This window comes from Miscanthus floridulus, chromosome 8 (assembly GCF_019320115.1).
Source record: "Miscanthus floridulus cultivar M001 chromosome 8, ASM1932011v1, whole genome shotgun sequence".
NCBI lineage: Eukaryota > Viridiplantae > Streptophyta > Magnoliopsida > Poales > Poaceae > Miscanthus > Miscanthus floridulus.
In genome coordinates this window covers 51645104-51671038 of record NC_089587.1, presented here as the reverse complement: position 1 = coordinate 51671038, position 25935 = coordinate 51645104, and the positions used below count along the sequence as shown (strand labels likewise).

At 42.6% G+C, this 25935-nt stretch overlaps 3 protein-coding genes, 1 long non-coding RNA gene and 1 pseudogene across 4 annotated transcripts; 4 read left to right on the top strand and 1 right to left on the bottom strand.

The window, feature by feature from the left end:
- Nucleotides 1–5811: 5811 nt before the first annotated feature.
- Nucleotides 5812–10524, top strand: LOC136476373 (cold-responsive protein kinase 1-like; annotated as a pseudogene).
- Nucleotides 10525–11165: 641 nt separating this feature from the next.
- On the bottom strand, nucleotides 11166–14063 carry LOC136476374 (NAC domain-containing protein 21/22-like). The gene is made up of 3 exons (XM_066474188.1): nucleotides 13716–14063; nucleotides 13043–13338; nucleotides 11166–11936 (listed from the first exon to the last, which is right to left on the bottom strand). Exons 1-3 carry the CDS (start codon nucleotides 13891–13893, stop codon nucleotides 11541–11543), a joined length of 870 nt encoding a protein of 289 aa, XP_066330285.1. The 5' UTR covers nucleotides 13894–14063; the 3' UTR covers nucleotides 11166–11540.
- On the top strand, nucleotides 13900–17124 carry LOC136476375 (uncharacterized). The gene is made up of 3 exons (XR_010763555.1): nucleotides 13900–14002; nucleotides 14099–14209; nucleotides 16707–17124. It is a non-coding gene; the product is annotated as an uncharacterized lncRNA (long non-coding RNA).
- Nucleotides 17125–22330: 5206 nt separating this feature from the next.
- Nucleotides 22331–24668, top strand: LOC136472006 (F-box protein SKIP19-like). Its single transcript, XM_066469752.1, has 2 exons — nucleotides 22331–22741; nucleotides 24167–24668. Exons 1-2 carry the CDS (start codon nucleotides 22398–22400, stop codon nucleotides 24279–24281), a joined length of 459 nt encoding a protein of 152 aa, XP_066325849.1. The 5' UTR covers nucleotides 22331–22397; the 3' UTR covers nucleotides 24282–24668.
- LOC136469057 (putative F-box/LRR-repeat protein 23) lies at nucleotides 24369–25058 on the top strand. Its single transcript, XM_066467393.1, has 2 exons — nucleotides 24369–24598; nucleotides 24914–25058. The coding sequence occupies exons 1-2, from the start codon at nucleotides 24369–24371 to the stop codon at nucleotides 25056–25058; spliced, it is 375 nt and encodes a 124-aa protein (XP_066323490.1).
- Nucleotides 25059–25935: the final 877 nt, after the last annotated feature.

Genomic DNA, 25935 nt, shown 5'->3' with positions numbered 1-25935 from the left:
GGGAGGGTCGGCCGAGGCGGGAGGGGGGGGCGACGGGCCGCGGATGAACTGGCCTCAAGCGACACGGAGAATGAGGCCTCGCGCGAGACAGAGATCAGACTCCTTGCCGAGGCCTTCCGCGAGAGGTCTCACGCGACACGGAGAATGCACCCCCTACCGAGGCCTTCCGTGGGGAGCCTCGCGCGAGGCGGAGATCGTGTTCCCTACCGAGGCCTCCCGTGGAGAGCCTCCCACGAGGCGGAGATTGCGTCAGGACGCTGAGACCTCTTGCGTGAGGCTCGAGGCGAGGCAGAGGGCTTGGTGGGCCCGGTCGTGGCGGGTGAGGGGCCCACGACTTACCTTCTAGCTTTGTTTTTTGATGGGACTTAAGCGACCCCTTTGATGTTCCCTCGGGGCACCCCATTCTAAGGTACCCGACACTCCTCCTTCTTCCATACTTCACACCGTGAAGCGTATACGAAGTAACCTCGCTCCGATACCACTTGTAGGATCTATAGGTAGATAAAGGAGGCCTAGAGGGGGGGTGAATAGGCCTGTAAAAATTCAACTCAAAACTCTGTTAGAACAGAGAGCGGCACTGCCGGCCTTACAGGGCGGCACTGCTGCTCTACAAAAATAAATTTAACACAGCTGAGATTTTATAGAGATGAACCTGACCCCACTAGCTGCTTAATCCTATAATATAAAGAAAAGATCTAGTTCGAAGACTGAATACTACAGAAACTCCACACGAGAGTGGATCGAGCAACTAAACCCTAACAACAGCTAGCAATGAGCTAAAATAGCAAGTAAACAAGATGGAGCATGCGAGACACAAGATTTATCCCATGGTTCAGCTCACCACAAAGGGTTGCCTAAGTCCACGTTGTTGAGGAAGCCACAAAAGGCTTGAGCTTGCCACAAAGGCTTGCCTTACCCTCATTCTCAAATCAAGAGAGCGAACTCTTGAGGTGAGAGGTGATTTCTTAGCTTTTGAATGAGGTTACAAACCTCCCAAAGCTACCACATGGGTTGGCAAGCACAAGGGCGATGCCTAGCCGGCTTGGAGCAAGCTCCAAGAGTAACAAACCCTAGAACCGCCGGCCAAACATGAACCAAATGCTCTTAGACTTTGGGAATCAGTGGATCTACTCTCCAATCGAGTTTTGCTGCCTTTTCTCTCAAGTTTTGATGGCTGGAATCAAGGATTTTCTTGAGGGATGGAGGAGCAACAATGGAGGAGAGAGGTGAGCTTTTGGTTCTATCTTGTTTCGAGCAGAATGACTGAGTGAAGAAGATGACCATTGTGGGCCGAGCCTAAAGGGTATAAGTACCCCTCGAGCCCAACGGCCAGTTAAGGGCGGCACTGCCGCCCTAGCCAAAACAGGTAAGATGATATAAAATTTGGCTAGCTATTTTGACTAGGTGAGAGGATGTAAATCTATGAATTTTAGCATCTGGTTCAACAGTTGACCAACGGTCCTAAAATCCCTCTTAATAGTACGGCTTTCCTTAAACTCAATTTCAAAATATAAAAGAATTTAAACTTCCTTTGAGCTAGGTCTGGCCACCTTTTGTACTTAGGACACCTGCAACCTATACATCATCCTCATTTTTTGATTCCCTGCTTGTCATCTTGATAAATCTCATTAGTCCTCTAATTTGGTGGCCATCAATGCCAAAACCCACAATAGGGCTTGATTGCACTTACAACAAGCATTAGTTTCTAGAGTAAATGGTTGTGTGAAATCTGGAAGGCCCAAGACAGGAGTTCTGGTCATGGCCATTTTGAGCTCATCAAAGGCCTGCTGAGCTATTTCAGACCAGGCAAACTGCTTACATTTGAGCAACTGAGTAAGAGGTTTAGTAAGTAGTCCATAATGTTTAACAAACCTCCTATAATATCCAGTGAGTCCCAGAAAAGCTCTCAGCTCAGTGACTGTAGTAGGTACTGGCCAATGTAGCATAACAGTGATCTTGTTTTTATCAGTGGCCACACCTTGAGAAGAGATTATGTGACCCAAATATTCTAGACTATCTTGAGCAAAAGTACATTTAGAAGATTTCAAGTACAACTAATGCTGTCTAAGGGTGGCCAACACTTGCTCAAGATGACTAGCATGATCTTCTAAAGTGGTGCTATATATCAATATATCATCTAGAAAGACCAACACAAATTTTTTGAGGAAAGGCTAAATGATTTGATTCATGATACACTGGAAAGTGGTAGGTGCATTAGTGAGTCCAAAAGGCATCACCTTAAACTAGTAGTGGCTGTGATGTGTCTTAAATGTTGTCTTGTGCTCATCCTCTGGAAGCATTCTGACCTAATGGTAACCAGACCTCATATCCAATTTTGTGAAGAATTTGGCACCGCCCAACTCATCCAGTATCTCCTCTATTATAGGCATTGGAAACCTATTCTTTATAGTGAGGGCATTGAGTTTCCTGTAATCTACACAAAACCTCCATGTTCCATCTTTCTTCTTAACAAGTAGGACGGGAGAAGCAAAGGGGCTGTGGCTATGGCAAATTAATCCAGCTTGGAGTAACTGTTGAACCTGCCTTTCTATCTCTGATTTATGGTGGGGAGAGTAATGATAGGGTTTTGAATTTACAGGAATGGAACCAGGAAGCAAAGGAATTGAGTGATCATAAGACCTTTGTGGTGGTAAGGTCTGTGGATCAAAGAAAACATCCTCATACCGTGTCAACACCTGTTGTATAGATGATGGAAGGATAGTGGAATTGGTAGGCTGGATCTGGTGTTGTGGGATCTGGTCCACTAAGACAAAGGCCCAAACATCATTGCCTTTGGTGGAATTGTAGACTTTAGTTGCAAATATAGCTGTTAGCTGTAGAGGTGGTGGATTGATGCCTTGCAATTTCACTAGCCGTCCATTCACCTTGAATTCAAGAGTTTTAAGTTGCCAATCACACTGCATTGGACTGTGGCGCTGCAACCAATCAAAACCCAGAATAGCGTCATAGGGGTGCATATCCAGTACTATCATATCAGCAACCAGTGTATGACCCTGACAATACCATTCCAATTGCTTGACCATTTGATCAGCCACTATCCACTCCCCATTTGCAAGTTTTACTTTGTGAGGGGACATCGGCACAGTTGGTAGGCCAGCTAGTTGGGTGAACTGGGCACTTACAAAGCTATGAGAATTGCCACTGTCCAATAGAGTAAGCATAATCTTGTTATTGACCCTAGTTTTCAGTTTAATACTACTGCTTGTATTAGTGCTGGTCAATGCATTGAGGGACAATTGACAAAATTGGTCTGGTAAAGCATCCTCGATTGCTAATTGATTGAGAACATCATCACTGAGTTCTCTATCTAAGTCATTGACCACTAGAGCATTGCTGTGTGGTTTGGCTCTCTTGGGACAGACCTCAATATGTCCTGGTTCAAATTTCTCCCCACAAGTGTAGCACAATCCATTAGCTTTTCTGTAGTCCCTCAGCTGTCTATCCCTCCATAGAGTACCAGAAACTGGTTGTGGTTTGGTCTCAATTCTGTGGTGTGGGGTTGGCTTGGGAAGAATAGGAGCCTTCTGGTACTTGTTTTTTCCTCTATCAAGCACCTTTTGCTGAATCCTGGCTATAATAGCAGCTCTGTGTACAGTTGTTGGTACCTGAGGCTCAACCACGGCCCTAATGTCATCTTTGAGACCACTGACATAGTGGGAGGTGAAGAAAGATCATCATAATGACAGCTATGTATAGTAATATCAAACTGCAATTGCTCAAACTTAGTAGTTAGTCTTCCACAGTGCCTGACCGCTTGAGATCAATCAACTCAGTGAGGGCATTTCTATAATCATCAGCTCCAAATTGCTGTTCCACAGCCAAGCAAAAGGTGACCCAAGAGATCTTAGTATGTGTCTGTTTATAGGCTTGGTACCACTTGGCAGCATTGCCCTCTAGATGCATGGTGGCAGAAGACACCCAAAGTCTCTCAGGCACATTATAGATAGAGAAGTAATTGCAGCAATTGTCAATCCAGATTTTGGGATGAAGGCCATCAAACTTGGGAAAAAACATTTTAGGCAGAGCATGATGAGGTACCCCTTCTCCCTTGTCTTGCTCCAGTTTGGAACTGTGATACTTAGGCTGCTCAGGTTTCTGAATGTTCTTGTCCTTGGCAAACATGTTCTGGAAGTGCTCTTCTTCATCATCGTACACCAGGGACGATGAACCATGACCGGTAGAGCTTTTCTCCTCCTCAAACTACCACAGGGTCAGTTGAGCTACTGCCTGGCCATTAGCTCTAACTTGCTGGGCAATGAACTGTTGATCTGTAGAACACTTGTCAACCTTTGCGTTGTTTAACTCAATTTGAGTTTTCATCTCTTGTTGGACGATACCCATATCCGTCATACGATTGAACAAGAGATCGAAATGATCCATCACCTGGTCCCACTTGGACTAGTCATCATCAGCGCTCTTCAACATCTGATCCAACAGAATTTGGGTCTGCTTGGATGGTTTAGGATGGGAAGGCTTAGACGGAGCCGTGACTGAAACTGGTGGAACAACAGGTTCGGTTCACACCTCCCCTATTGACTGCTCCACACAACAACTAATCACTGCCGCCTGGAAGTGAGGCTCGACCGAGGAATTTTACACGGAAACAAATGTCCCGCAACCCAAGTCGATGGACACTTCCCCTCCGAACGCCACCACACCGCAATTGAACCAGTTGGCTACGGAATTTTACACGAGAACAAGCGCCTCGCAACCCTCACCACTAATTCAAGCGTGCTAGAAGGAAATGGAGTGAGAAGTTGGAGAAAGTCTCAAAGGGTTCACGCCACCGAACCAAGTTGTTGATGTAGTCCCCCAGTCGAGAATCGTGCCGTAGAGGATGGAACCGCCGACGAACGGGTGGTGATGGCGCCCGCTCGCAGTCGATTGTGGACGAAGAGAAACCCGTTGCAGTGCCGCGACACAGATGGAGGGCAGGAACTGCAGCGGATCCAAGTATCTATGGAGGAGGTGGGGTGGGTGGATGGAAAGTTTGTGGATCTCGGATTAGATGAACTCGACGCCGCTAGCTGACCCGATTCAACCAAAGGAGGGATTTACGGGACCTCTCACCCACACCACAAGGATGCGGGGTGGAGATCAACCCACCGACCGGAATTACGAATCGAAGATCGAAGCTGAGCGGAATCGAGAGCGGAGGCCGAGGATAAACCGTCTCTGATACCACTATAACACCCGTGGCCGCCGGTGTCAAGCTGTCGACGCGAGCACTATAAATAGCACAGATCAGGGAGGAACGCTGGCGAGGTAAGCCCCTGCCTTAGCATGTTCGTGTTTACTTTTTTTTCAATGTGTTTCTTTTACAGAGTTCTGGCATTTGTATACCGGTTACATGACACTGGCCTATGGCCCACGTGACAGAAAAGCAAACGATGAAAAATACGTCTAATAAGAAGACGTCTCGTGCCCTGCTGTGTCCCCTGTGACATGTTCTGACTTCAGGGCCTGTTTGGATTGGAGTTTTTCCATAGGAATTTTAAAGGAATGAGATTCCTTCATTTTGCTTACGTCACCCTGTGTTTGGAATGGAGGAATCCGTCATCCCTTTCCTCTGGAAAGGCTTCCTTTCCTATGCAAAGTAGAGGAAATAAAACATCCACCTCGATCCGTTGGAAAATTTCCTGCGCGTGAAGGATGGACTTACGACCTTGTTAATATCAGTTGAGGAGCCTCATTAGTAGTACCTTGTTTGCTTGCATCTTCCTCCCCAATCGCATCCGGAGCCAACGGCAGACCGCTGCGCGCCAGTAGCTCCTTCCCGCGCTTGGCTGGATGCCCGGCCACATTGTCTCCCCGCGCTGGTTGTACAGCATCAGTGCCGCCGCCGCCACGCCGCTCACGGACAAGCCAGGAGGAGCAGTGGCCACGGCCACGGCTTGCAAACAGCAGCCGTCACTCACGCGTAAGAGGCTCAAGGTAAGAGATGCAAGAAATGAGCAGCAATCATGGAGAGGCAAAAGGATTTGCTGTTGGCTTGCTGCCATCTTATTCTCATCTCTGAGACGAGAGGATAAGAAACGAGGCATTAAAAAAAGACAAGAAATGAGTGGATGAGAGCAAAGGAAACCACAACTGGCATGTGGGTCCACTCCATTTGTTGGACCTACTTGGTCTGATCTCTACTAATCTCTAATTATAAGAAAGAATAATGTGCATTAGTCTAAGCACTTAGATTTATTTCTAGCTCCTCAAATTCCTGAGATATTTCAATTCCTATGTTCCAAACACAACTCCTATGAAATTCATGTGTTTTTCCAATCCTCTGTTTTACCCATTCATTCAATTCCTGTGTTTTCTTGTTCCTGAGTTTTTTACCATTCCTATGTTTTGTATTCCTCCGTTCCAAACAGGCCCTCAGAGTTCAACCGTTCAGTTTAGCGGGAGAGAGAATTTATAAACGGAAGGGGAAGTCAGATGGCTGGATGATTTGCCGACTTACCACACAAAGCTCATCTAGTACCTGTACCTCTGTTCTTCGTCTCTCTCTCTTTGTGTGGCCGACTGGCCGTGTCTCCCCAATCCTCACCGGCGAGGGAACGCGCCGCGGGTTCTTGGGCGCCGGCATTGAGGCCGGCAGCGCGCCAGTATCAGGTGAGTTGTCAGTTCTTGGTTCTTGGGGTCGGGTGCTGAGGATCTAAGCTTCTTTTCTTGGTTCTTGGGCTTCTAGGCTCCAAAGATCAAGCTGCTTTGCCCTCCCCCCCTCCTTTTGGTGTTAAAAGACGCTCTTTTGTTGCGGCGCCGCCAACGAGACTGTAGCGATGTGCGTCGGCATTCGCCCTTTCGGGCGCTGCTGGGTTTGGCGACTTCCGTAAATGAGGTTTCAGGTGATCTATTGATCTGGATTGGTTGTCTCATTCGAGCGGATTGCTTGATGATCTTATTTATAAATTCTTGGGAATGTTTGAGGTGGAGTCCGTACGGTGGCTTGCCTCTGCAAAAATAAACGTCAGGGGGACATCTTTCTGAAATTTCTTCACTAACTTTTATTACATTGCCCTTGTGTGTGCAACCCTGTTGCACTGATTAGCTAAATTCTTGATTGGCGCCTCCGCGCCTAGTCTAGTTTAGGTGGGTTGGATCTGTGAATGCAGTTTGACATCGGTAGATTGGTTACTACTTTCACTTTCTTTGTTTATGTAATACTTCTTCCATTTTGCATCCCAAAGGAAGCGAAATGCATTGTCTTTGTATAAAGGAGGAAAGTACCGTGCGAATGGCTGGGTATCTACGGTGGGTGGATAGGAATGTTGTTACTTCACTGTTTTGACTAGGAATTGTCAAATATGGACTATCTAATTTAGTTTTATTTCGCAATCAAACACTAACATAAAGGAAGTGGAAATTTTTCATACTGTTTTTTTATGAGTTTAAGGGCCCATGCCCCGGCCTTTCAATTAACACCAAAAGACCAACAGAGTCGTTTACAGTGCAAGGATTGCCAAATTTGTCCACCTGGACTTTACAGTTCATCCAGAAAGAAGCAGGAAAAGCTACCAACGCTAAGATAGCACAGGACCAAAGAAACTAAGCGCCTAGAGCAAAGCTTCATCCACAGCCTTCCACCAGAATTTTTCATACTGTCATGAGAGGAACACAGAAAGTTCATGAAAATATCAACTTTTGGTGAAAATAAGAATGCACTATTTTGTTTTCTGTAAAATCAAGTCGACCTTATCCATTTTCTCAGTGTAAAACTGGTGGTGTGCGAAGAATATGTCTGCCAGTTGTGCCAATGCTTACTTTCGTTGTTATTAAAGCTCATGTCAACACAGGTTGTTCTCTGTTTTTTTTTTCAAGTTGCATCAACCTTGTTCTGTTTTCATGTGATTTCAGGACTATATATTCCCTTACCCCACTAGACATGTTTTATATTAGCTTAGCAAGTTGACCGTTTAACTCCAGAATAAACACTAATTGATTTAACAGAGCTAATAATGTGATAGGTAGAGTCAAATCTGCACATGGGTGCATCAGGTCTCTTATTTATATACATAATTAAGTGTTTTTCACAGTGAACGTGTACCAGTAAGTGGGCCTATCTATGATTACACAATAATGATCACGAGGGACCATTGGGTTGTTACATTGAGACTGATTAATTGTATGCTATCATCTCTGTTACTTTTCTTATGCCCCTCTGTCTATTTCTCAGGAGTTTTTTTTTTCTCGAACACGCAGGAGAGCTGCGTATCATTATATTAAGAAGAATAAAGGAGTGGGTTTAGAAACCCCATACAGCCACACACATACACACACCCTTTTACATCTAATGTTGTACCTCTCTCTCAAATTTCAAACTTGACCCAAGACCACTTATTTCTCAGGAGCTCAGAGGTCATTCAATTCTGGGGGCATCAACTATATTCAATTTTCAAAAAAAATGGCCTCCTGTTTTATGTGTGGGACAGGCATGAAACAAAATACTGAAAATGAAGGTGAGCATTTTTGTATAATACATCTGAATTATAAAATCTTCTGTCTAGAAAAGAAAAACTCCTGATACATTTACATTTATGTTCTGGCTGTGCCAGGAGGAAGCAAGGTGAAGATTTTTTCCTATCGTGAGATGAGGAAAGCTACACATGATTTTAGTGGGGCAAATAAGATCGGTGAGGGCGGTTTTGGCTCCGTTTTCAGGGTAATTTTCATAGTTGGCCACTTCAATCAGGTTTAATGTCTATTGTATCGAATTGTCTTATTTAAGCTTTACCCTATTTGATCAGGGAAAGCTTAAAGATGGAACAATTGTCGTGGTGAAGGTCCTTTCTGCTAGTTCAAGGCAGGGTATCCGAGAGTTTGTAACTGAACTTACAGCAATTTCAGATATCGTACATGAAAACCTAATTACCTTCGTTGGTTGCTGTGCCGAAGGGTCTCATAGGATTCTTGTGTACAATTATCTTGAGAACAATAGTCTTTCATATACACTTCTAGGCGACATGCTTACCAACTTTATTCCTTTAACAAGTCAATTTTCTAGTAGATATGTGATATGTGTACTCATATGGTATTGCAGGTTCAGGCCGGAGCAACATCTGATTCAATTGGAGTGCCCGTGTCAAAATTGCTGTAGGTGTTGCTCGTGGGCTTGCTTATCTTCACGAGGAAATTTGCCCCCCTATAATTCATCGAGATATAAAGGCAAAGCAATATTCTTCTTGACAAGGATCTTACCCCAAAGATTTCTGATTTTGGGTTGGCAAGGCTCCTCCCGCCCAATGCAACTCATGTGAGCACTAAGGTTGCAGGAACAATGTAAGCATAACCTTGCTTTGGATGTTTGAATGAATTATTGTGTACAATATATTTAGTTCTTATCTGCATTGTTTTTTTTTTGTTCCTTTTCAGAGGATACCTGGCTCCTGAATATGCTGTCAGGGGACAAGTGACAAAGAAATCAGATATCTATAGTTTTGGTGTTGTGCTACTGGAAATTGTTACTGGTAGATGTAACCACAATAGTAGATTGCCTCATGGAGATCAATTTCTGCTTGAGAGGGTAAGCGCTGTCATACTTTGTAAGCCTACGCTTCAGTTTGAGGTTCTCAGTTTAGTTAGCTTTCCAATGCTGAAGTTATCATTTAGGGCCTGCTTGGAACACAGGGATTTGATGACTTCCACAGGATATAGATTAACCAGACCTAATATTGTTTAGTATTTGGTATTTGATGAATTAACTGTAACTATTGTATTTATAGTCTGTCATTTATATTCGGTCAGCTACCAAACGTCTTTTGTAGCTAAACCTAAAGAGTCATATGGTTGTAGCTCGCCTTGTCATGTATCCAAATAAAGTAAAATATACCTTAAAAATGAATGACGTTCCAAGTACAAACACTCAAGATATATTTTTTTCTCTGTGGTCAAGCTCACTTAGCTGGGTGTTCCTGAATTTGAAAGTTTTGTGGGTGCTCTTGCAGACATGGGCATACTATGAGCAAAGAAAACTAGAGGAGATCATAGATGCTGAAGTAGGGGAGGACATGAACGTTGAAGAGGCATGTCGTTTCTTGAAGGTTGGTCTACTATGCACCCAAGATGCGATGAAACTGCGTCCAAACATGGCCAACATTGTCCTAATGCTGACAGGAGAGAAGTCTCCATGGACAGGGTCACCAAACCAGCCCTGATCGGCGACCCATACCTCAATGGAAACAACGATCAGAGACCAAGCAATGCAGACTCTACCACATTGAGATCCTTTGCCACGACTGAACCTTTAACATCATCAGAAGCAAACACAGAGAGGTCTCTGTGATAAAAAAAAACTTGTATACAAAAAATATCGTAGATTAAAGGGGGAGAGAGAGATGGAGAATTATTTTTGTGGATGCTGCGATGCTAAAAAATACTGCATCGCTTCTGTTGATTATGTTTGTTTGTTATTTCATTTTTTTTTTGTATATACTTGAAATGAAACCATTGGAGTGAAACGAGGATTGAATATGCTTTACTCATCTGTGTTAGTAGTACATATATTGAATCATTAGGGTTTCTACCATATTCAGTTTTTCCAGAATCTGTCTTTTATCTTTTCAGTCTGATCACCTTGAATTCTTGCAAAAATGCTAGCAGTGCCAGTTTATCAAAGTGATCTGGACTAAGTTTACCGCTTTGGATAGTACGGAGTACTACCTTTGCGCCTGGATTCGCATGTCTTGTGCCTTCCAGCAAGTGCCATTCAGAAGACGAAATTTACCTATGAAACACGTATGGATTCATAGAAAAGTTTGAACTGAACGTGAGAACATCTCAATGCAAAGAATGGAAGGAAGGTGAGAGTGCATCAGAACTTAGAGCCTGAAAATTTAGCAACTCCCTGAGTTTCTTCACACTTCATTACAATGTAAATATTTGTCTTTCACCGATTATCTGAAGTTTATGAGGTGCATATCCATCCCTTAAACCTGATTGTGGTAAGAATAAGAATAAGAAACCTGAAATTTATCTCAGCAAAAACCCATACAAGACTATTCATAGCGTTTTTTTGGGGGAAAGGGGCTATTAAGTGTGTGTACTTGGAGAATCCATACCTTGCAGCGACTTGGTAGCAAAATATCATTTATTCACGTTCATCTGCACATAGAAACATATTTGGAGAATAGAGAAACAGGAACAACCGAACAAGAAATAAGGACACGGTTCCTTCATTAGCAATCCTATGTACAAATACTACGCCAAGCCATTAGTCCAATAATGAATAATCTAATCTGTAATCTGCATACTAGTCAAATTTAGGGGGTGTTTGGTTCGAGCTACTAAACGGTTTAGTCACTTTTAGTAACTCCAGAGTCACTAGAGAGGACTAAAGCCATTTTAGTAGCTTTTAGTCATAGCGTTTGGTTAAAAAGTTACTAAAGTGACTAAAAGCTACTAAATTTAGTAGCTACTAGATGAACCAAACAGGCCCTTAATCTGCATGTACACTCAGTACTAACACTCCAGACCTCCAGTAGGACAGCATTTCACAACCACTATCCAGCAAACAACACAGATCTATCTCATATCCCAAGGGGGTGCCACATCTGTAACATGCCATTTTCCTGGTTCCAGTTGCAATTTGGAGTCAGCTCCAGTACTGAACTAGTACTGTTGTTTGAGACACTGCTCATCACTGTCCTGATGGATTCCTTCTCGGAGGTGTCGAACGCCAAAAGGTCCTCAAGGCTCACTGGTCTCTTGAACGGCAGTGCCGGCAGACCGGAGAAGCAGGACACCTGCTCTGAAACCTTTGGTGCGGCACCGTAGTTGGTGTAGGTGTCAGCGAGGGGTGCAAGCGGCAGGGCAGCCAGCAGTTCTGGCCAAGCCGATGGGGTGCCGTCCTGGGCATCTTCAGAAGCTGGCCTTGGGGTGGTTGTTCTGCTCTTGTAGAACACCCTGCATAGCACCCAGTCCTCCTGAATTTTGCAGAGATATGTTATGTTATAGTCCATATAGAAATTGCAAGTGATATATGGCTGGAAATATGAGGCCTGTTGAAATTGAACATATATCTTGGCTGGATCCAGTAAAATCCTTATCCTAGGTAGGGCAAGAATATTCTGAATTCTGATAGGCTGATTCAGTAGACTGATGTCATACATAATGTTGATGCAATGCAACTAACATAACCACCCTATGTAACAAGTTGCGTTGAATAGTTTCATTTTCTGGAGTTGGTTACTTGTTGAGGAATAAGCAATCATACAAATGTTTGGCAATTTGAAGTAAAGAATTAGTGAACTGGAGAGTCATCACATCCTTTTCAAGGGAATGTTCAGCACAATAATTTACTCTACTATGTGATGTTGATGGAACTGACATAACATCATTTACAACAAGCTACTTGAAGGACTTTGTCTTGGAAGTTTGTAACTTGAGGAAATTAGCAAAACTACAGACCTGACTGTTTAATTGGCACCATGAGTAAAAGAAGAATTAGTCATACAGAGAGTCAAATAAATCGTTTTCAAGGGAATGTTCAGTACATTAATTTACTCCATTCACTGTGGCTCATCTGATGGAATCAGTTGAACAACTATGGATTGGACCATTGCAGTGACGTAGGCATGAATCGACAGAAAGATAGTAATGGATAGGGAGACTAGACCATGAATAATGGCACCGTGCATATACAATAATTGGGGTGGGCAACTTGCAGGTAGTTTTGTCATGGGAGAATGTTGAATGAGACCTACTACATGCTTGGATAGAGCCAAAGAGTAAGAGCTTGCCCAAAACAACTTCGGAGACCATTTTCTAAAAATCCACAAACAGCAAACGCTCTCACTGCTATTTTTTTTGTACTAAATTAAAAAAAAACACCACTACTCGACTTTAAGGTTTGTGACAGCCTTATGGTACAGTCCTTGGAAAAAAGAAAGCATGGCAGTCGGTTCGTTTCGGCTAGATTGACTCATAAGTCATGATCTGAAAGCTGGTATGGCGTGAGAGAAAAATACTATTCATTGTCTATCTGATAGCCAAATACAGGCTTCCAAGAATATATGCAGATCTAGGTTACCTTCGTTGCCGCAGCTGGTAGGCACGGCGCGGCGTGTGGGTGGAGGCGGAACTCGTGCATGACCCACTCCGTCTTCCTCCCCTTGGGCGCTCGGCCCCGGTAGAACACCAGCGTCTTGCGCATCCCCACCACTGCCGCCGACGCATCGTTGCCACCGCCGGCGACGATGGCGCGGTCCTTGCCGGTGGCCTTCCAGTAGCCGGAGCGCGTGGCGCGGTTGGTGCGCTGCCCCGTCGCGTACTTGCGATCGCGCAGGTTGAAGAAGTACCACTCCTTCGCACCCACGCACGCAGATTCTGTATATAATCAATAGGAGAAAAATATGTGAAGCTCCACAGATGGTTTCGTGGTGTAGTTGGCTATCACGTCAGTCTAACACACTAAAGGTCTCCGGTTCGAACCCGGGCGAAGCAAATTATTTTCCTTTTGCACAACTACTGAATTAGTTTTTTGTTGTTTTTTTTTTCCTTTTGCAGAACTACTGGTATTGTTACTGAATTAGTTTTTTGTTCTTTTTTTTCCTTTTGCAGAACTACTGGTATTGTTAATTTCTGCAATCAATTAGATTTAATTTGCTGATAGTGGATGTACGGAGCATGAGAAGAGAAGAAAAAAAATCACTGGATCGTTGAGTAGCTATCAGTATAACTAGCTAGTGTAAGTACGTACAGACCTGGAAGGTCCCATGGCTCGCACTTGTTGAGGTCGACGTCGACGATGGCAGCGCCGCCGCGATGGCCATGGCCGGAGAGCTTGTGGAGGAGGTAGTCCAGCACGAGCTCGTCGTCCCTGGGGTGGAACCTGAACCCCGGAGGCATTCTTGCCTCCATCATGCTGATCGACGAGCTCATCTTCTCCTAACTATCTTTCAGAGAGAGACAAACTGAGAGGTTTTGAAGGCCAGCTGCAGGGCAATAATGGGAGTGAAGCACCTCATGATTCATGAAGCAGTGGGATGTGGTATAAATAGGGTGCACAAGTCATCCATGCAAAACTTGCCAGTTTCTACTCCCATATGCTCGAGTATATTGATCATTCTTATATATACATATATAGGTCCTATGGGGTGCAAGAGGCTAGCTAAGCTTGTGGTTTCAAAATGGTACTAACCAGCTAGAGTAGTAATAGGTCAATTCAAGCGCCACATACATGCCCACATCAATCCAGGTACTCCGATCCCAACTCTCTCCTTCCATTTTGTTCTGCTATTTTTTTTTTCTTGCAGCTGATTTAACTAAACTGCTACAGTACATCATAACTGTCCACTAAACAACAACAGCAACATTATTAAATAAGTCTATCTCTTTCTCTTTTTTCTTTTATGAAATACAAGAGACCTAGACACTGACTCCTATATATAAACGAACGCCCGTAATAACCCTAAATGAATAGGGCCGTTTGTTATGAAAATAAATTTAGAAAAAAATGGGAGTACACATGTTAGGTCTAGGACTTACGTCCTAGATATATAGATACTCTTTCTATCCTAAAAAAATGTAATCACATATAAAGACAAAATTAGCATATAACAAAAAAGACACATGTATCCTACTCGTTTTATTCTCCACATGCATGTGTTGATGAGACAAAAGCAAATGATTAAAACTATAAACTTTATTCCATCATCCATCTATAGAGCACACTTTTTTTAGGATACATCACACCTACTCACAAGACTAGAGTTGCATTCTATGGACAACACATAAGTCCTAGAATTGCATTTTTTTTACAATGGAGGGAGTACGTTCTCCCATAAACGATCAACTAAATAAGCTACACTTATTTAGCAAATAAAGCCTCTCCTTATTATTGTTACCTTGGTCCTATCACAGATGGTCCTATCACATGTGGTTAGCTTTATGGTAGGAAATTGTACTCTCTTTTTATTTTTACCTTTGTCAAGATTAGGTAATTGTACATGTACCGAGTATATAGTTATATGCTCACACCTGCATGAAAAAAAAAGTTATGAAATAATAAATTATCACAGTCACTAAGGCCCATGTTTGGTTTCTAGGAATTCAAAAGTAATCTAATAATAGATATGGTTTCAATTCATCTTCGTCCTATATTTTAGTGTTTGGATTATGTTCACATTTGGAAAAGGCAGCTGCGGCGTGTATATGTCCGTAAGGGCATAGGAGTAATAACTGACGAAAAGTGTTTTTTTTAAAGATGGCCGTAGGGGCGTCGTATTGTAGAATTGATGAAGTTATCATATATATAGGTACTTCATCCGTCCCAAATTATAAGTTATTCCAACTTTCTTGAAGAGTCAAAACATCTCGAGTTTGACCAAAATTATAAAGATAATTATAAAAATTTATGACATCAAATAGGTATACTATGAAAATATAATTAATAAAGAATCTATTGACACTTATTTTGTATCCTAAATGTTATTATTTTATTATATAAATTTGGTCAAAGTTGAGATGTTTTGATTCTCTAAGAAAGTTAGAAAGACTTTAGAATTTGGGATGGAGGGAGTAGTATATAAGACTTTTTAACTACTGTCATCATGTCACACATATAACAAATATACAAAGACAGAGGAACGTGACTGCCGGTAGATTATACATGCGCAGAGGATTCCTCACGACATGTCCACGTGCAAACAAATGGGCAAAATTTCATTGTTCCCAAAGTGATGAAGATGCCAAGTCTTTTCTAGTAACTAGTAGTCGAAACATATATACTACCTAAACACAAGCGTTTGCTGGTCCTTTTGCCGACACAGAAACAACAAAGTTGGAGAGTTATATACCCAAAAAGTGAAGATGCTCAACTTTTTCAGTCATAAGGATATTTTGCAACATTAAGAGAATTCCAATTCTTGACACTAGCTAGCATCAATTGAAGCTAGCTGGTTAAATACACCATGAACAAAATGGCGTACTAATACACATTCCTCCTAAAATAAATGGCTAATTAGGTTACATGCATATTTATACCCTGTAGAGAAAAAGAAGATAGGCACACATGGTTATTGTGGGAAGCATGCTGTGGTGAACAGTACGATGATATTTAGTTTCTTCCTCTTGGCTGTACAATTATCGGGTCAGTTTGTTCACATAAAAAATCAGATGGTCGCGGGACCAACAGAAGGATATATATGGCAAATAATCAACGGTAACAATTAATTGGCATAGGGTTCGGACGTCACAGTTGTGCAAAAGATAGTGAAAGGGACTCTTCTGCTTTAATGAATGGTAGAGCTTTGCTTGCTAGGTTTATTTTTGAAGGTTAAAGCTTTAATTTGCAATGTTCTCTCTTTTTCTTTCTTTTTTTGTAATGGTGAAAATGACACAAATACTGAATTATGTAGATGAAGAAGCAGCTTCTTTATTTTTGCGATAAGATGTCTCAGTTAGATTTAACCTAGCTATAGCTAGTGAAACTGATTAATCCATTGTTGATCATACTGCCACTTATATCACACAATTGGCGGATTGGCATGTGTTGACAATGGATAGATGTAATACAGAAAAAAAACATAACAAAGCAATTGAAACTTTCCATATATGTGCCAATATGCCTGCTGAAAGAGAGGCATCACTAGCTGACAAGTCACAACATGCATGCACATCACATATAAAATATTTATTTATTTATTTCCTAGCTTTCAAGATAGAGAGTGTGCTCTGAAATCTTATCTGCACAGGCTTGACGACGATATGATTGGCCATCCGAAACTGACCGCCGGCATAGTACAAGCGACGTTAACCCGGTGGGGGTAGCTTCACGTGGCCTCTCACGTGCCACCGCCCACGTGTCCACGGCCATGGCCGTGCGATCCGAGATGAACGGTCTGGAAATCGCAAGGGAGTCACCGTCTAGGGGCCATTGAATGCTGCCTGCCCTTATGGACAGAATGCCCAGCTTTTATCCGGAGCCTGTTCGGCTGCTAGTAAAGAAAAAAATACTGTAAAGAAAAAATGCTATTGGCTCGTCTATTATTGGCTGCACTTACGCATGAGATGAGATGCTATATATGTACAGTGTATGATAGAGATGTACAGGATGCTACGCTACTGTGATATTGCGGCGCTCATCTTTCACAAGTGGAAATGACTGGTCATAGTCTAGGGCATTTATATAAAGTAAATTATGACCTACCTCATGTAGATTTATCTGGATGGGACAATGTCTTGGTGGCGGGGCATTTGTCCACTACCAGTACTCTTATATCAACCTCAGCAAAGCCTCCAAATAAATTCCTATTTTTTTTTTATTTCAGGGCTTTTCTATGTTTATTAAGGGTCCTACTTTTCAGATCCAACTCCAATAATATCCTTCAATTTTGAATCCCTACTTTTTTATGACCCATTTGTACATGATTCACATAACTCGCGCGCCATCCTTGAGTCCATGTGTGTAACACCCTAAAATTTATACTTTCGAAAATATGATTAAAATGGTTTATTTATGAATTTTTGTGCACATGAAATATAGGACAAATAATATTTTTCATTATATTAAAATTCATCATAAGGAGTAGCAACATGGATGTGCATACATGCCGGTGCATTTGATTTTATTGCAATGAGTGGTTGAATCCAAAATTCAAAATGAATTCAAATCGCTTTTGAAAATAAGTTTGAAAAGAGCTCTGAAATAAAAGAAAAGAAAAGAAAAAGAAAATTTGAAAATAAAAGAATTTAAAAAGTTGTAAAATTTATTTTGGAAAACTTACCAAAATTGCTCATTTTATTTGAGTTGAAAAGTATATTTGAAACTCTATTCGAATTTGATTTGGTTCATAATTGAATTTGGTTTTGAAAACAAAATAGAAAAGAATTTGAAAAATGGAAAATCCTCTCTCTTCTCTTCTAGCCCGCGGCCCAGCGTCTTCTTCCCGCTTGGCCCAAGCCACGCACCGGCCCAATCCCTCAACTGGCCTGCTTAGCTCGACTCTCTCCCTTACCCCTCTCTCCCTCGTGGCCCGGCTCACACCGGCACGTAGGCCCGCGCGCGAAGCCACGCACCCGCTCCCTCTCTCGCTGACCGGTGGACCCGCTCTGTCGGCACCATCTTCTTCGTCGCGCGTGTCCGCCCCGGACTCCGCCGTGCCTCCGTTTGCTCCGCGCCGCTCACGGCTCCTCCTATTGCCTTGCGTCCTAAGTCACTTCCGGCCATAAATACCGAAGCCATGTCACCTCATATTCCGAGCCTCGGAGCCGCAGCCGCCTCGCTGAGTCGCCAAATCGCCGCGCCGAGCCACAACCCTAGCGTCGCCGTTCGCCGTCGCCTCGCCAAGCACAGCGCCGCCTCCGTCCGCTCCGCGTCTCGGTAAGATGCTTGGTTGGATTCGCCGTTTTCTTCTCTATCTTCCGGTGCCTTTCTTTAGCGCAGCAGAGGCCCATAGTTTTTTTCCCCGTTTTCCCCCGCGAGCTCCTCACTGCCGGGCATGGACCACTACGCCGAGCTCTCTGCTCTGGGCGACAATCTTGCCCAAACCACCGTAGCCGCCCCTGTTTCGATCAACGCTCAATATTAGATCGTGTTAATTCATACCCCTTCGGTCCACCGCGAACCGTGGACGGAGTCCACCGCCGCTAGTCCATGCCATAGTGCACGCGAACCACCGCCACCAGTCAGTTGCTGCGCGCCACGCAGCCGCTGACTTGGTCAGCGCCGTCAGCCCACGTCATTTTGCAAAAAGGTCCTCCGGTTATTGGAAAATCAACCCTCCATTCTTTTGTATTAAAAATAAATCAGTTTTAGCAGTTTTTCTTTTGGAAAACCCCCTGAGCTTTCAACTAATAGGAGCCGCTGTCCAGATCTCGTTTAAAACCATATTTCATTTATTTTATTTCAAAAATGAGGTCCAGAAATTTACATCAATGCCATTGAACCTTATTTAACTCATATCTTTCTTATTTTAGCTCTGATTTGACCCATTCAAGTTGTGTTAGATTCGCAATGACATAATCTACGCATTAGTATCAATGTTTTCCATGTCAAGAGATCTGGAATTTTATGGTTTAAATCCTAACTTGAATAATGATTATGTGATTGGATTTTTCTAATTAAAAGTAACTTAGGCTTTTCGCCTTGGTCAATTATACGATTAGTTTACCTTGTTTTTCTAAATCAAGTATAATTTGTCTTAACTCAATTAAGGTATTTCTCTGAAGTATCTTATACATGTTTTATATAGCTAAAATAAATAAAGTCTATAGTTTCTTTTCGAAGTAAATCTATCGATAGATGTATCTTTTTTATCCTAGCTCCGATTAGCGTGCTTTTCGTGTCTGTGTGATCATAGTAATACATAGATTTGATTTCAAATTCTTTTTCACTGATTGATGTATTGTTCTAATATAGTTATGTTTGAATGCTATGCATGTTTGTTCGGATGCTAGTGTGGTGCTTAATGATCTTATCCAATCGGTGAGTTTTACGTGGTGATCAAGAGGAAGTCCTTTGAAGGTTACAATTCAATAGAAGAAGGATCTAAGTTTAAGGCAAGTATAGCATATGATCTTCCTTGTTGTCCTATACACCTTTAATCATTTAATTCATGCTGTATGTGTTTACCTTGATTACCACTAAGGATTCCCTAGTACTTTGTACCTTATTCCTTGACACATTTGGGTTATTGCATTGGGTAGTATGATGCTAGTGCCCAACTACAACCATGATCTTGTAACTTGACTAATAGAATATGCAATAAACATTAAAAGATGCTTTTTAGCAACATAGAACAAGGGGGCTAGAGCATTGGGCTGTTTTATGGAGCTCTAGATTTCTCTCCCTAAGGACTTATCTGTAAGTGATCATCCGGAACTTACAATACAGCTATGAGGGTTACATGGCTCTGACTTTAGCTTAGTATGAGGACATTTTCTAGCTTATTAGTGGTTACCTTTATTGGCGTAAGAATGGCTTACCGAATCGGGTATAGTGCGGCCTCTATCCCCCTGTGTATAGGCTGCGCGTCATTATGCCATCGGAAAGGGGGGCTCTACATCTGTTTGCCGAATAAATCTAATGGTCCTAACTTGTTAGACGAACCTTTGAAAGGCTCCAAAGTGAACCCTACCTGCTCACCTTGAAAGTGTTTTGGGAGTAATTAACCCGGGCATATGGATATCACGACTCACAGTGAAAGTGTACAACCTCTGCAGAGTGTAAAACTGGTATATCAGTCGTGCTCATGGCCACGAGCGGCCTTGGAACATTTACATAATAGATGATCATAATGGCTAATGATGATGATACTGATGATGAAGACACATCATAAAAGCACAAGTTCTTTCTATAGTTAAGCAAAGTCAAATGTTTTGGAACGCGATATAACCCAAACAAATGCAGAAGACACATAACAAATGCATAAATTATTTCTGTAGTTAAGCAAAGCCAAATATTTTGTTATGTGATGTGTAACACATACAAATGCACAAATTATTTCTATAATTAAGGAAAGCCAAATATTTTGTTATGTGATGTGTAACACATACAAATGTAGAAGACACATCACAAATGCACCAATTATTTCTATAGTTAGGCAAATCCAAATATTTGAGTATCTAATGTAATCGAAACAAAACGCAGAAGACACATCACAAATGTATAAATTATTTGTATAGTTAAGCAAAGTTAACTGTTTTGGTACATGATGTAAGACAAATGTAGAAAAGACATCACAAATAAACAAATTGTTTCTATACTTAAGCAAACCAAATGTTTTAGCAATTGATATAACCGTGACAAATGCAAAAGACGCATCATGTATGCATAAATTATTCATATCCTTAAGCAAAGCCAAATGCTTTGGTACACGTGTAACATAGACAAATGCAGAAGACATATTACAAGTGCACAAATATTTATGTAGTTTAGCAAAGCCAAATATTTTGACATATGGTATAACCCAAACAAATGTAGAAGACACATATGAAATCCACAAATTATTTCTATAGTTACGAAAAGCCAAATGTTTTTATATGTGATGTAAGTATGCAACCCAAACAAATGCAGAAAGACACACCTCAAATGTAGAAATTATTTCTATATTTGAACGAAGCTAAATGTTTTTGGTACGTGATTAACTGAGACAAATGTAGAAGACACATCACAAATACACAAATTATTTCTATAGCTAAGTAAAGCCAAATGTTTTTGTATATGATGTACGACACATAAGAAATGCATAAATTATTTCTATAATGAAACGAAGTCAAATATTTTTGATATATGATATATCCCACACAAATACAATCATATCTCATGGAATAAAAAAATAAAATAAAATATTAGAGTAAAATGAAAAGGAGGATTTTTTTTAAAATAAAATAAAAATGAAAAATAAGAAAATCCACAGAAAACATAAAAGAAAAGAGAGAGAGAGAGGAAAAATAAAAGAAAAGATAGAAAAACGAAAAAGAATAAAACATGAAAACAAAGAAAATGATTAATTATTTTCTTTATGCCTCCCAAAAACACCGTTTATTTGAGCTGCTCCTAATCCATATTGGTTCACGTCAGATGTGCCTTCGCGGATGACAACCATCTCGTCACCTGCAACCTGTAATGTCTATCCATTGGACCAGGACACTACTACAGAAATGAGATTTAGTCTTGATTGGGAACTAGCTCTACTTCTGGTTTCTTAACCGGGACTAATAATCCGGGACTAAAGGTGTTGTTCTTTAGTCCTGATTTGCCACAACCGGGACTAAAGATCCCCCAGCTTTAAAAAAAATAATACCTCCCACCGCTGCGTCCCGTGAGATTTGAACCCAAGACCTCATGCACTGCCTCGCGCGTAGCTTACCACCCCACCTACACAACACTACCAACCGAGACTCAAGGGTCCTTTAGTCCGGGTTGGTGTTACCAACCAGGACTAAAGGGTCTACCTTTAGTCTGGGTTGGTATTACCAACAGGGACTAAAGGTTGGAGGACTTTTAGTCCTGGTTGATGTCTCCAACCGGGAGTAAAGGTCCACCTTTAGTCCCGGTTGGTGTCTCCAACCGGGACTAAAGGTCCCCTGCCACTGTGCCGAGCGCAGTAGCCGTGGGGCAGGGACCTTTAGTCCCGGTTGGAGACACCAACCGGGACTAAAGGCCTCTCTAGTCCCGGGGACAAAAAGTATCGAGGCTAAAGCTAAATTAGGACATCGTTCTAGAGTCTGTTCTCTAGTAGTGGGAGAAGAGAACAAAAGTAATAATAAATAAAGGCCCAAACCATCACCTGCAGCCAAAGCCCATATCATCGGACGCGGAAGAAGTGGTCGGCGCCGTTAGCCCGTTAGCCCTTTACGACTGGTCGGACTGGAAGACTTGCACGCAAAACTTGCGTTTGCATGAGGTGTCATGCCTTCACAATCCTACCAGTCCGCTAGCCATGCCTTCCCGCGGCCTCGGCGGGCGCGCGCGCCGCCGCCAGAGAGAGGCAGCGACGACGACGGACTGGGCGGGCGGCCTGGGAACGGACGTGCTCCTGGCGATCTTCCACCGCCTTGACCACATCGACATCCTGATGTCCGCGGACCACGTGTGCCACTCCTGGCGCCGCGCCGCGCGGGAGGAGCCCTCGCTGTGGCGCCGCATCACCATGCGCGGGCACGAGGGCATCGCGCGCAGGCTCAACCGCGGCGGCATGGCCTGCGAGGCCCTGCGGCGCAGCGCGGAGGCGTTCTGCGGGCAGTACGCCGGGGTCAACGGCTTCCTTATGTACCTCGTTGAGCAGTGAGAATGAGAATCGTCCCCCTGTTGAGAAATTTTATTTACTGCTTGATCGATATTGCACTTCTTCGTTTGATTCGGTTGCTAGCTATCTCGTTGCTTGCCGACTAGCTGCATGTTGTTTTGATTGCAATTTTTGATATGTCTATTCATCTCGTCCATAACTTTTTTGATATGTCTATTCTTTCTAGACATGTCTGATCTGGTTGTCCAAATTAGCCAGCTTTCTATCTTTTCAGATTTGTGACTTAGGCCAATAATGTTATTGTATCAGCTAGGAATGGTTCTAAATTTAAAAATCTACAAATAATGTCTGTTGCAGGTCTATTTCAGAGTATGTCAGACTTTGTGCTGTGGTCACAAATTTTGCAGGGCTGATTCATACAGATCCAGTGCCATACACACTGATCATGTGTCTGTATTCTGTAATATGTTTTTGCAAAATTGAAAAGACCGCTCCTAGATACAACTACACATTTAAGCATTGTTTGTAGTTTTCGTCCAGCCTTTCCACCTTTTTTTCATTAATTGTCATCAAAGATGCCAACTATCAAATGCCGTTTCTACCTATCCCTAGTATATACACTTTCAAGGTTGAACGGGCAAGAAAAAGATGTACCTCATGACATACCACCCTAGAGTATAGCAATATTCAACTTCATTATATGATTTATTTATGTGCTACAAAGCACAATAGCTTCAGAAGAGAAGGTGGATTGTGGGGACATATCCAAAAACTAGACATATCTGTATGTTTGTTAAACTCTTACAGTAATCCTGGCGACTTTGTTACATTCACATGTTAGTTATGTTTACGGCTTGAGTGGTATACTAAGTCTAGTTATTTTTACTGCTTGAATGGTTTACTAAGTCTGTCCTCAGCAGTAACAACTGCAAAGTTTATTGTCATAATCTTATGACAGTCCCTGAAACTTTTGAAGCAAAAATGCACTGCTATAGCAAGATTTGAAAAAGTATCTTTGAATTCTGGAATGGGTACATGCTTCAGAGTTATGTTTGTAATTAATTTCTACACTGAAGCTAACTGAAAATTTGTTTATCTTGTATCCTGACATGTAAATTCTGAGTTAGGCTTATAGTTCATCCATTACCACAAAATCACTGGCTCGATGAAACTGCTGTAGGCTTATAGCACATATTGGCATAGTCCCAAAATATAGTCAAGTGTCATCACTGCAATGTTTTCTCATACCAGGACACTATATGATTGTTTATATTATAGGAAAAAGGTCATCCTATTCCTATATATAGAATATACCATGTGTTCATCGAAAGGAATACATGCATATCTAAACTTATTTTCGTTTTGACAGAAGTTTAGTAGTGCTGAACAACTTTTCTCTGAATACTTTGTGGTGCCATTGGATCGTTGATTCTTAATCTTAAGGCATTGTGCTAATTTTGCAGGGCCCCTTGTCTGAAGAGCCTTCGCCTTATTTCCTGCAACCTTGTCTCAAATGAAGGACTTACGGAGGCTGTGAAAGGGCTCCCTCTGCTTGAGGAGCTCGAGCTCTCGCTATGACCTAACGTTGGTGGTTTTTTTTTTTTTGTGAGCGATGACGTTTGTGGTTATGAGGTGTACAAGTTTGTTAGCGAAGTATGCCCACAGATGAAGCACTTCAGACTGAGCAATGAAGATTTCAACGTTACTAGAGATTGGAACAAGAACAAGGACGTTGGAGGGATTGCAGGTATGCATGGGCTACGCGCCTTGCAGCTCTTTGGCAATGGTATCAACAATGAGGGCCTAGAAACCATCTTGGACAGCTGTCCCCATCTGGAGTCCCTTGACATACGCCATTGCTTCAGCGTCGACATGGATGAGACTCTGCTCCTCAAGTGTGCCAAGCTCAAGACGCTGAGGCTTCCTGATGACCCCACTGATGACTATGACCATTGGCGGATCCACGGGGGGGGGGGGGGGGGGGGGGGCTGCAGCCCCCCCCGTGAGGGTGATTTTGGCTTGTTATTACTGTAGAAAAAACGTGATTTCACCATTAATTTTCGACATTTGTTCTAAATCTCTATTGATTAGCCCCCCTGAGATGCTCATCTTGGCTCCGCCACTGACTATGACCTTGAGGTTAAAACACCTATCAGGATGTGTGTGATTGACGATAGCCCTTGGTATTCTGATGAGTATGATTCCTATAGAAACCGGCTCCGCTCTCAAGAGTACCTCAACGACTCCGACTCCGGGGATGACACAGATTTCTTTGGTGAGCCATCCCGCTACGAGTGTGACCTTGACAAGTATGACAGGATGCTTCCAATGAGCATGCGCACGTTCCTGAAATAAAAGGCGATCTGCATGCTGAATTTAATTTCATGGAAGCACTCAGACGTTAGTATATCGTCTCTGCTTGCATTGCACGCCCGTGTGCTTTATTATTTTTGTTGTTTCTGCATGACGATGAAATTTGTCTCCGCTTGAATCTTTAGTCTCTGCTTTCATGTTGGTCTATTGATTGATCTTGTGTACGTTAGGTTCACAACAGGGTGGTGAAAAGTTCTCCTGTAAACTTTAGTTTGTCCGTCGTGAAAACTGAAAAGTGAACTCAGTCTGAATGCTGTGGAACTGAAATAAGTGCCAAGTTGCTAGCTTATCTTTCGAAAGCACCTGTTCCTGTGTACTGTGGTTTAAAATCAACGGATTCCAAGAAGCTCCCATCTCTGCCGACGTGGACATCCAAGGTAAAACCAAGGGATTCCTTGCTCCCATCTCTGCCGACGTGGGCAACCAAGGTTCACTCCAGCCGTCCCACGTGCACCGGACTCGCACCCTTAGCTCTGCCATGTGGACAACTAATCAAAATGGTTTTCAACAACGGGGTCATTTTTGGACAAAGACGTTCAATCAGGCCTTTACAAACAGTTCTTTAGAGGCGATTGGATTTACTGGTTACCACTGAAAATGATTATATTTTCAGAGGCGGCTTGTGACACTAGTCACCTCTAAAGAAACTTTCGTATAGGCTGGCTTTGGAGCCGCCTCTGGTACAAATAATTGTATAATATACCTTGGCCCTCGTCGCTCACTCTGTCTCCACTCCCAAACCGCATTGTCTCCCTCTTCCAAACCCCATCGCCTCCCCTCTCCCAAACCTTATCGCCGCAGCCCACGTGGCAATGTCTAGTGGCAGGTGCGACTGCAACACCAAGACCCAGCCGCGCAA